The 12034-nt window shown below is 40.3% G+C and overlaps 1 protein-coding gene across 7 annotated transcripts in view; it reads left to right on the top strand.

The window, feature by feature from the left end:
- Window positions 1-12034, top strand: part of hdx (highly divergent homeobox) — a 19218-nt gene extending 7184 nt beyond the window's left edge. For 2 of the 7 annotated variants that reach the window (XM_073921694.1, XM_068213257.1), the window contains exons 3-11: window positions 258-404; window positions 3279-4298; window positions 6837-6890; window positions 7003-7143; window positions 7812-8004; window positions 8086-8159; window positions 8246-8335; window positions 11511-11633; window positions 11717-12034. In XM_073921694.1, the coding sequence (XP_073777795.1) occupies window positions 258-404; window positions 3279-4298; window positions 6837-6890; window positions 7003-7143; window positions 7812-8004; window positions 8086-8159; window positions 8246-8335; window positions 11511-11633; window positions 11717-11863 (1989 nt within the window). In that variant the 3' untranslated portion in view covers window positions 11864-12034. Of the gene's footprint in view, window positions 1-257; window positions 405-3278; window positions 4299-6836; window positions 6891-6985; window positions 7144-7811; window positions 8005-8085; window positions 8160-8245; window positions 8336-11510; window positions 11634-11716 lie in introns of all 7 variants that reach the window. The other 5 variants (NM_001202494.1, NM_001202495.1, XM_073921695.1 and 2 more) reach the window with 3 other exon arrangements.

The raw sequence follows: 12034 nt of genomic DNA, 5'->3' as shown, positions 1-12034 counted from the left end.
AACAACAACATCTAACGTTACATCAGCTTTGCATGAAGCTAAAATAGTTTTAAAACAAAACATTACCTGTCTAAGAGAAATCCTTAGAAACTCTGTAATGATAGTTATTATCATCTGCTTGTGTAGCAGTTATCCCATCATGAAAAGCTCAAATATGGGCTTCTTTAACTTTAAGATGTGTTTTGAGAATGACTTTTGTTAATACAGTAGGCTGTTATTGATGTTCTTGTTCATTTAACATCCTTTTCATCTTACAGATGAACTTGCGGTCTGTATTTACTGCCGAGCAACAGCGGATCCTGGAACGCTATTATGAGAACGGCATGACCAATCAGAGCAAGAGCTGCTTCCAGCTCATCCTGCAGTGTGCTCAAGAGACCAAACTTGACTTCAGCGTGGTTCGAGTAAGCATGAGTTTCCTTTTGTTCATTTATAAATAATTGCAGCTTTTTTTTTCCATTTAGTGGTCTAGCATTATGTACATTTCCACAATTGATATCAATACATAAACAACTATTACATAAGTTAATTAAATATCTATTAAAAGTTGAAAAGTTAATAAGTTTTTTAAAGTTAAAAGAAATGGCACAATGTCATCAGTTTGTTAGTAGAAAGTTTGTTACAAATACGAAATGTCTCTTCTGGTTTGTGGTGATTGTATATGGATTGGTATCATGACAGCATGACTAGCTCAATGCTAGCAACCTGTTAATTAGGTGAACATAACAGGGCATTTTTAGCATGACATTAAATGTTTTAGCTAATGTTACTAGCATGTTTTAACGTGGCTAGCTTATGCTAACATACTTCATCTAATATGTAGCATGTTAAAGTACATAGTTGATTGTTAGCTAGTTATTGCCAGTCAAAAGCCCTAAACCCCATGTCTCTATGATGCTCTGAAGCAGAGATATTGATGTTGCGCAACTCACATTTTATCCAGAAAAGTACATAGTTATTAATTAGGAGTATTAGGAGTAGTTATTAATATTATTGCATGCATATTTGAATCTGGTGCTTTTATAGGTAGTTTAAACAAACAGTGGAGTCTTTTTATTTTTAAATAGCTTATTACAGATATGACAGTGAAAGTTGTTTAATGTAAGACATTGCAATATAAGATCAACATTTTATTACATTTTAAGAAAATTGATTACATTATGAACATTTCATTACAATAGTAATGTAATAATTATCACATTATTTAGAGTTATTACATTACATGACATTATTACATCACTTGGCATACATGTGCAGTTTTAATTGATTATGAGGACACAACAGTGTAGTGTTATGGCTTTGTGCGCTCGTCTTTATTTAGTGAAATCATTCCAGTTCAATATAAAATAATCACATAAATCAATTTGACAATTTCTGTTTCTCACACGCAAACTAAAGACATCTTAGAACTATAACTAAGAATGTTATGTTTAATGCATTTTTACAATGTTTATAGACTTTTTTATTTCGACAGATGCAATATGCATATGCAAACCGCAGGGTAGAGATCCGCGCGAGACAATTTTGAATCACGCTCCTGCCAGGTTTTAGGCCGAACCTGACCGCTCCCGCTTATATTCAGCTTTTGTTGTCCACTGCCCGACCCGCCCCGTTTTCTACCCGCCGCGCCTGATCCGGCTAAAGAGCGGGGGGGAGAACAAAACCGAAAACCACCCAGCAATACAGAGTCCAGACAGCCTATAACAAGCTGTCTGTATAAACACACACACACACACACACACACACAAGCACCAAGCACACACACAGACAAAGCTCTCTCTCTCTCTCATTCACGCCCACACACACTCACAAAGCTATAAACAAGCTAAACACAGCATCGCGCTGTCTCATTCACACACATACATATGCGTGCTCGCTCGCTCAGGAATCGGAAGCGATATTGCTAGATGGCCCGGTCCAGTCCCAAGTTAAACCCGTTACCGACCGCTCCCACGATTTATTCAGAAATTTAAAATGCAGACCTCTACCGTGGGGGCGTCCTGTATGACACTGGTAAAGTCTTAAAGAGATGTTTGGTCACCATTGACTTTCACTTCCAGTTGATGGCCAACTACTATGGAATTCACTCCACTATAGAATGTATGGAATTCAATAGTATTCAATAGTAATCCCCAACATAGGCTCATTCTGAATACGTACTCCTATATTATAGGAAGAATATAAGAATATATATAAGAATATATAGACCTTATTCTTCAATGCAAAAGTGCACTCTTTTGCGATTAAGAACTTTCGATTCAGTTCCCTATGGTAGAAATGAGTAGTAAACGGCAGAAAATGGTCAAACTACGTGCTCTACAAACAAGTGCGTCCATGACTGAACAGACAATATAGAATAATAAAATAAGAAAATATCAGTTTGCAACATCAAGCAGCAAAACAAGCCAATTTTGACGTCTAAAAATAAATGAATTAGACCGGAAGTCTCGAGCCAAAAAGATTCAAATGGCTGCGCCCAGTCGTATGCGGAGAATAGTGTAAATACATTTCTGGAGATCGCAAATTATATAGCCAGAGGTACAATTTGTCTTTAAAACGAATGCTATGTGGTGATAGGATGCAGTTCCTTGTGGCGCTTACCAGCTGACGGCTTACCTCCATATGGACAGCTTTTTCGCTATTACCAGTTTTTGCATACGTCGGCAGACTTGTGACGTGGAGCAAAGTTGACTGACGACGGGGTACGAGTCCGGCAGCAGGTAAGATAAAAACAAAAGCCAAAAAATAAAATAAACAAGTAAATAACAGGGTGAGAATCTGTTAAATTCTAAAACGTGGCTGCCGCGAATGCTTTTCTATTTCTTGATTGCTTATTAAAACAATATCAGTTATGTTTTAAGAAGGAGAAGGGTGGGTCAGCTGACAGCGGCCTCTGGTGGATTTACACAAGAAAAGCAGGCACGAATGCCACTCACAAGAGAAATTTGAGATCTGAAAAAGCATACACAGCGCCCTCTGGTGGATTTGCGAAAACAAAAACTGCAAAAAAAACGTAGCTGCTGGGACGTATTTGGCGCTCTCCAGAAATGTATATAGGGGTACGTATTCAGAATGAGCCTGGGTTGACTGAAACTGCTCTTTTTGCATTCAACAGAAGAACGAAATTCATAAAGGTTTGGAACTTGATGGTGAGAGTTTTCATTTAGATGTGGACTCAAAACCCACCATAATACAGTTTCTGTAACGCAGTCTCTTTCTCAATGTTCTCTTTCTCAAGCCAACCATATGGCAATACATTTTTTCTTTTGTTTTTGTAGACATGGGTAGGAAACAAGCGGCGAAAGTTGGCATCTAAGGCAGATCAGAATGGGGCTACTGCTCATGGTCTACCCCATCAACACTTGGGCGCTGCTGGGGCGTTTGTTGCCGGATCAGTGTTAACAGCAGAGATGGCAGCCATGCGGAACATTCAGCGCGGCCCTTCAGTGACCCACCTCCTTCCTCCACAGGCCTCATCCTCCTCATCATCGTCTTCTCCGTCATCTTCCTCTCCGCTCAGCGGACACAGTGACGTGATACTGACAGGCATATATGCCAGCTGCTTTGATGCTTCTGCTCAAAACAGGACAGGGACCAAGTCGTTGCCCTTGCACACAGAAATGGAGTTGCCAGGTCATGATCGCACAGATGCAGCTTTGCATCGCACCACTATTGCAGCCGCTATCCAGCGTAAAGCCCCCATCATCCCCAGTCCCGGTGCACTCAAACCCGTCACATCCAGAGACTCTGCAGTAATCGCTCCCAGTTGGGCCAAGCCATGCAGAACATCTCAACCTCCATCATGGAATCTTACCTCCCCCCTAAAAACGTCTGTGGCTCATCGGGGTCCTGTAGACAGCGGTGCTCAGGTTCAGCAAGCTTTGACCGTGGCTGGATTAGGAGAGCGACCTCCCACAGGAAACGCTCCAGAAACCGTGGTGAGAAAATCGAGGCCGGTCGATGCATCGGAGATCTTCTCGATTGCCATGGAAACGGCAGACGCTGATGACGAATATTCCAGAGAAGAGGAGCTGGCGAACATGGCGGTGCAGATGCAGTGCAGTAAAGGATCTGTGGATGGTGGGCGGAGATCCAGCGCAGGTTCCTCTGCCTTGGTTGACAGCCCAGGACTATCAGAAAAGAGCCAGTCAGCCTGTGCGCTCAACCTCTCAAACTCTGCTCTTTTTGGAGAGAAGGGATGCAAAACCAGCAGCTTCTTGCTGAACAGATCATCGTCCCCTATCAGCTTACCATTAAAACTGATCTCCCAGGCATCGTCCAGAATTCCCTGTCTCAAGGTATGCAATGTTTAGTTTATGATATATAGTGGTCCCTTATTAATCGTGGGAGTTACGTTCTAAAAATAACCTGCAGTAGGTGAAATCTGTAAAGTAGTCAGCTATATTTTTTACCATTTTAATAGATGTTTTAAGGCTGTAAAACCCCTCACTACACACTTTTCTCAGACAGGCATTAACATTTTCACACTTTTCTCTCTTGTTTAAGCACTCTCAAAGTCCAAACTTTTGTAGAAAAATAAGTCACGTATTATAGAATGAAACCAAAGCTCAAAACCTGTTGTCAGGCGCAAATATTCATCGCTGTCAGCAAAAAGTTCATAAAGCTTTTAGGCCTTTTTGTGGATAATGTTGGCATCCAGCGTAATGTTGTTTTTCCTGCAGTCACTGATCTACAAAGCAAAAGCAGACTCCATCTTTAAGTGGTTCGCACAACCAATATGTCGATCACATGTCAGTTGGAAGTAACAAAACCGACGCGCACATTTGCATGCTATTTAAAATGAATTTATTCAGATGCCGCTCTCTGGCATGGCAGAAATATGAACAGTGTCCTGAGTCGTAGCTGGGCACCGCAGACAGCCACCGACCTGCACCACCTGTATGTATCCTGATATAAACCTAGGTTTAAAATTCTAAACTGCATGGCGCCTTGTGGCATGGCGCATTCGGTGTGTGACCCCCTTTATGATGGTCTTGTTGCGGACAGCTACAACCCTTTTTGCATCCTTGTTGGAACTCGAACTGCTAGCGATTAAAGATTTTTGTTAATTTTGCAAGCTGAACGCATTTTGTACTGTACAGGACACACAGAGGATTTTGATTGACAGTGGTCTACAGCCAATCAGGATGCAGTACACAATGAGCTGGAAAAAAACAAAACAAAATCAGCAAAATTACGAGGCAGCGAAAGTTGAACCACGTTATATCAAGCGACCACTGTTATAACTATAATGTTTTATGATGATATATATTGATTGTAATATAATACTAAAAACAAATTGGTTGCAAATTTTGCAAAAAAAAAAAAAAAAGTAATTTCACTCTGAAAAATCTGAATTTTCTTTTACTGGATCCTGGAGGAACTGAGATATTGACAGAACCCACAGGAATTTAAAGATTTTAACAAGCTAGTGATGCTTAAAAGGGTCCGCAGTGTATTTTCAAGGCTTGGTTGTGTTTTTAAGATGCAAAGCAATGTGTGCTCATGCTGCACTTGTAGAAAATCACGTTATTTTTTCATATATCTTACTTTGATTATATACAGCTACTCGGCTAACATAAAAACCACTGTCATATTTCCTAGTTCCTCTGAAATGGATCTAATTGGTCTGCTAACATAATGTGCAGTGATTCGCAGATTGGCTCCACGTCACTCCCCTACAAGCACGCACTATTGCGTTGTGTAAACAGTCCAGTCAGAGCAGCTGTTAGCAGCGTTGTTGCCTGAATCAGACAGAATGAAGAGCACACAGCTCACGCCTGCTCTCTAAAATAAAATCTGACAGTGTCTTTTACATATATTCGGGTTATAAGCATGTGTCAGTAGAAAATGTTCTCATATCTTTTGCGAGTTCGTTATTTGAGATGTAGAATGCACTGAAAACAGCTGCATATAAAGAAGCTCACTGAAGATTGTGGGTGTTTACAGCGGTTTGACTGAAAAATGTAAATTTGTAGCCAAATTGTTAGCGGTGCCAAACAGCATTTCCCATTGTTGACATCCTTATTTATGTTCTCACTACAACATACCATTAACGCTAGAAAATGTGCCTGAAGTTGATCAATTTAACAAATTAAAATACTTTTACAATCCACAGCTTCGTCAGTTGGTGGAGTTTTTAGCCAAATCCAGCACTGAGCTGAGAGAGATTCTGGAAGCTTTCCTTTGTCCAATGCTAGCTATATATATTTTATATAACTCTCTGGAACATAGTTAAAATTAAACTGTAAGCACTTCTTTCTTTGTGTTGTGTCCTTTGGAAGCCCAAATACAGAAACAGAGGAAGCTCTGTGGAAATAGTAGCGTTTGGATGTTATTTTAGCTTTCGCTGCTTTAACATTACAGCGCCTCTGGCCACACCCCTTCTCTGCACAGGGTGTGCACGCAAGGTAATGCATGTAACCGGAAGCCCTTGTGATCTCACTAACCCGGATGTATTTTTTTTGTAGTCCCCAAACTTCATTCGCTGTAGGCTTTGCTAAGCTAACTCTGTAAAAGCTAATGTCTCCCTTTGGATTGAACTTTGAGCATCTTACTTTCAGAGATGTTGTTTATGCTCGCACAGCTACATTACACATCAAACAGGAAGTTGCTTAACTGAAGCAAATATCCAATTCCTATTTGAGAAAAAAAATTGCTTGTGTAAAGATGTCAACAATATTCAGTTCTAGCCATATCTCCACCCACTGGCAGCAGGAAGTCTGGCAGATGTTATTGATTTTGATTATCAACCATGTTAACCTGAGCCAACTTGTGGCGTTAGCATTAGCATGAAAGCCTAGTTAACACTTACTTATTCTGTTGTATTTCCTTAGGTAACAAGTAACATGTCAGCTCTTTGGCTTCACAGTAACTCCCGGAAAAGAACGGTGAGTGCCACAAATAAGCTCTTTTCTAGCACATACGTTGATCAAAGATCATTTTACTGTCAGTTTGTGATGATGGCCTTTAATAAAAGGTGTAGTGTTTATTAAGCTGCAGGACAGGACGCAGTTTAGCGACAGAGACTTGTACACACTGAAGCGCTACTGGGATAACGGCATGACCAGCCTGGGCTCTCTGTGCAAAGAGAAGATCGCAGCCGCAGCTATTCAACTCAATGTGGACACTGAAATCATCAAGGTCAGCTTTTATTATTTCAGTAAAAACACATGTTCAATTCTATTATCTCATCTTCAAATCTGTTAATTTTATATAAATATTATTTAGGCCAGATTTATGACAACATTTACAATCAAATTAATCCTTTCCGGGGCGTAACAGTGGTGCAGTGGGTGGCACAATCTGGCTGGGTCATTTCTGTGAGGAGTTTGCATGTTCTCCCCTTGTTGGCGTGGGTTTCCTTCGGGTGCTCTGGTTTCCCCAAAAGTCCAAAGACATGCACTATAGGTGAATTGAACAAGCTAACTTGGCTGTTGAGTATGAATGTGAATGCAAGAGTGTATGGGTGTTTTACAGTGTTGAGTTGCAGTTGGAAGGGTATTCACTGCGTAAAACATATGATGAATAAGTTGGGGGTTCATTCCACTGTGGCGACCCCTGATTAATAAAGGGACTAAGCTGAAAAGAAAATAAATGAATAAATCTTGTCCTTAGATATCTTATTTGCAGAAATATGTATCTTTATTCATTTATTTTCATTCAGCTAAGTCTCTGATTAGCTGCTGTTGCCACAGCACAGCACATATTACATGGTTTCTCAATAATGAGACATATTTTTTACTTAATTTGGTTTATAAATGCTTAATTTTATGTAGTTTTAAGACCTTTCTAAAATCTCTATTTGACAGACGTGGATTGGTAACCGCAGACGGAAGTACCGTCTCATGGGCATTGAAATTCCACCACCTAAAGGAGGACCAATCATGTTCTCAAATCAGCCAGCGCCGCATTCACCTCACATCCCTGAAGATGACTTTCAGACTGCAGATCTAGGAGAGGCCAGCGAACACAATGACGCAATGTCACTTTGTTTGTCTGACGGTGGGAGGGATTTTCAAGCTGTTGACTAATCAGATTACATTCTTTTTTATAATAAATAATAATAATAGTTTCCTTTTTAAGATGCCAGTGATTTATATCTGAAAGAAAATGACGTTAATGATGAATCGGATGGTTCCACCCCTGCTAAACATGTGGTATGAGCGCATTAACAATTTGCTTCATTGAATGGTTTAATGATAACTCAAATTTAAAGTCACTCAAACATGAAACTTTATTCTAGAAAATTGAAATCGTCGAAGATGAAGATGATGACGACGGTGACATGTTGACCACAGAGATGGAACACATGCAAAACCTCCTAGAGTTCAAGGTAAGCTGAGCTGATTGAAACAGAGGTCAGTTTTTTTGTAAGTCTCTTTAAGGCAAGTCATTTCACTTGGCAGCCATCTTTAAAATGCTTCTTTGGCAGTATGCTCGGGCATTCTGTCTGAAAGGGAAAACATCAAATTCTTCAAAACTGTTTTTCAAGCTTACAATTAAATTACATATTTGGAAGCACCAATAAAATTAAACAACAACTGTCTCATAAGTTTCATTTCTAAACATTCGAATCAAACCAAATCAGCATATTTTCAGGTTGCCCAAGCTAATGTGCATGCACACTCGAAATAAACAAGATCACAACACCAACCTCATTTATGGTTCTACAAATGATCATCCTCTGGATAATGCTTCGCGCTGCTCTTCTGAAGTAATCCACAACTTAGTCTTGATGGTGAATCTCCTCCAGAAATGACAGCGACTCTTTGTTTACAAGTTTGTGGGTGTTTGAGTAGTTGCTGTCATGTGATGTGCGTTTGACAGAATGGACTGTACCTCACATTTGTTACATACGGATTACAAAACCAATTAAAGCTGCAAGCAGAGATGATAGGGACCTCGCACCCGGGCTCACCATCGCCTGGTGCCCTCAGGATGACAGAGAACAGCGAGCAACATTTATTTAAGCCGATATATATAAATAACCTGAGAAAATCCCAGATTTATGCCAAACTTTCTCCTGCCAGCAGGTGGCGCTATAACTGTGACTCAAGATTAGCATGTAGATGCCTTCAGAAAAGGAATCTTATCAACCATGTGAATTTTCAGGCAGATCGGACATTGTTTGGCTAAGTTATAACTTCCTGTTTCATGGCGAAGTTTGCGAGGCTGCCACGGACACGCCCTTTGACGAAAACTCTAGATCTTTGCAATTTAACATCGCCAAGGTCTTTAGATGACAAAACCCAATTTTGGTGTTGATCCTATTAAATCCGTAGGAGGAGTTCGTTAAAATACAATGCCTGGAAATGGCAAAAACGCCATTTTTTTGCCACAGAAAGTTAAAAATATCCAACTTCCTGTTGGGTTTGAGATTCCGCTTCAAGAGACTTTTTTGTAGGTTTTGGCATGTTTGAGGTGTGTGCCAATTTTCGTATGCGTGCGTGATTCGCAGTTCGGGGGCTAGTCCGTCAAAAGTGCATAGGTGGTGCTGTCGAGTCATTTTGCCACGCCCACTTCCGAAACCCTTAACAAACGTAAATTTTCGCCACTTCTGAGGTGTGTGCAAAGTTTCGTGAGTTTTCGGCATGTTTAGCCCCTCAAAATCGCGATTCATTCCGGAGAGGAAGAAGAAGAAGAAAAAGAAGAAACGGAGCAATTCCAATAGGGCCTACGCACTCGGTTCCTAAAAAACTTCTGTTTTCAGGTGTAGTTGGTTCATTTAAAAGAACAGATTTCAAGCTTTATGTGGATATATTTCTTATGCCTGTGAAGCAAGTATTCACTGAGATTCCAATGTGTGTGTTAACCACCAAACTGTCGTAAAACAGTCGTCTGTTACGAGCTCCTTCTTCAGTCTATAGCAGGGATGGGCAAACTTGATCCTCGAGGGCCGGTGTCCCTGCAGAGTTTTGTTCCAACACTAGTCAAACACACCTGAAGAAGCTAATCAGTCTTCAAGATTACTAGAAACCTATAAGCAGGTGTGTTTGATTAGAGTTGGAGCTAAACTGTGTGACCCATCACTGGTCTATAGCGATCGATGATTGGCTCCTTTGCTAGTAGGCAGGGCTTCATTCGTCATATAGACCGTTACACTTGTCCCCATTCAAAACTATACGAGTGACATGTCTTGTGTATTCTAGAGTCTTTGGTTTTAGTCAGGATTGAGTGAGGTTGAAGGTCAAAAACTATAATATGCTTTCATCTGTTCATTTGTGATGTCTGGAAGATATCCGCATAGGGGAAAACTAGTAATTGATAATAGTAAACAGGTTTTGAACCACATACTAAAGTATACTGTGTACAACTCTTTGTTAATGAATGCTACCGAATACTGTAGCATAGTAAACTGATAAACTGTAATAAATAACATCAGTTTAAACTGTGGTGCTGTAATGGTGTAGAATTATAGCGTAGAAAACTGAAGCTTATTGAATAATTTGTTTATTACTACAGTTGTGCCGTACCACAGCAACAATATAAATTGTCGTAGTAATTATATTTAATTCTAGTAATTACCTATAGTATGCTTCCAAACACTAGTATTTACTATAGTACTTTTTCATGTAATCGCTTATACAGTATCTACCACCTCGATGACAGGCAAATATATGTTAGTTCAGTAGAAAACCCGGCCCTCTTCATGATATAAGGATCATGCCAAACGTGTGCTTGTTTTTTATATATCCCCTTTAAAATATGGTATAAATCGCAAAAATACGCACTTTTTGTGTTTCCCATTCAGTTTTTTACTTCCTGTCCTCCATCTGAATTTCGCGTGTCACCAGAACCACGTGATTGAAAACAACCTATAAAGGGGCTCAATGCATGAATCTAATTTTCGTTTTGGGGTTATTGCCTCATTTTTGTGACTTAAAAGTTGTGTTAGAGGGCGTCACGGTGGCGCAGTGGGTAGCACGATTGCTTCACAGACAGAAGAGCACTGGTTTGAGCCCCAGCTGGGTCAGTTGGCATTTCTGTGTGGAGTTTGCATGTTCTCCCCTTGTTCGTGTGGGTTTACTCCGGGTGATCTGGTTTCTTTCACAGTCCAAAGACATAGGTAAATTGGTTAAACAAAATTGGCGGTAGTGTATGTGTGAATGAGTTTGTATGAGTGTATTTTAGTACTAAGTTGTGGCTGAAAGGGCATCCGCTGCTTAAAACATATGCTGGATTAGTTGGCGGTTCATTGCACTGTGGCGACCCCTGATAAATAAGGGACTAAGCCGAAAGAAAATGAATGAATATCCTTAGGCTAATCCAGCTTTTTCTCCTTGCAATGAATAGACCTGTGAAAATCAATCATGACAAACCTTTGATTGGTTTCTGAGTCACCGGCTTGACAGAGGAAGAAAAGTAAAACAAAGACACATTTGAATAAATAAAATATGAAAATGCTTTTTGGTTTAATTTATCCACCGAGATTAAAATGTCCGACAGATTTATTGTCAGATGGAGAATGAGTGAAATTTTGGTTAACTATAATTGATTTGTTCCCACAGAATGAAGAAGTGCAGTTCCTTGAGAATGAGCTGCAGAACCAGAGGCAGAGGTTCTCAAAGCTGAAGAGCTTCACCAATAGCCTGCTGATTGCGGTGAAAAACAAGAACATAAAGAGACAGCAGGTGAGCAAACACAGACGGATGGAGTTTGTCGACTCGCAACAAAAGAAATCTCATTTGATCCGCGCATTTCTGTGTGTTGTCAGGAGCTGTTAGCCAGTCTACCTCAGAAAGGGAATGAGGACTGGGACCTAGGCCTGGAAAACCACAGCGAGTCTGGCGCAGGGACACCCAACATCCTGAAAGAGTCCTCTGTATCAGAGGAGGAGGACTGTGATCAGATGAGACTATAAATGCAGGGCAGCTTCAACCTTTTTCTGTTACTCACACGTGCCACATAGTGCCTGTGAAAACCAACCAATAACTGTTGGACTCTTGAAGAGTCATTTTCTACAGCATATAGCATATCAGACTGCCTTGGCCAGGTCCGGTACTATCAAATAAATGCCACTAAGTCAACACAA

Source organism: Danio rerio, chromosome 14 (genome assembly GCF_049306965.1).
Source record: "Danio rerio strain Tuebingen ecotype United States chromosome 14, GRCz12tu, whole genome shotgun sequence".
Taxonomy (NCBI): Eukaryota; Metazoa; Chordata; class Actinopteri; order Cypriniformes; family Danionidae; genus Danio; species Danio rerio.
This window is presented reverse-complemented; position numbering and strand designations above follow the sequence as displayed.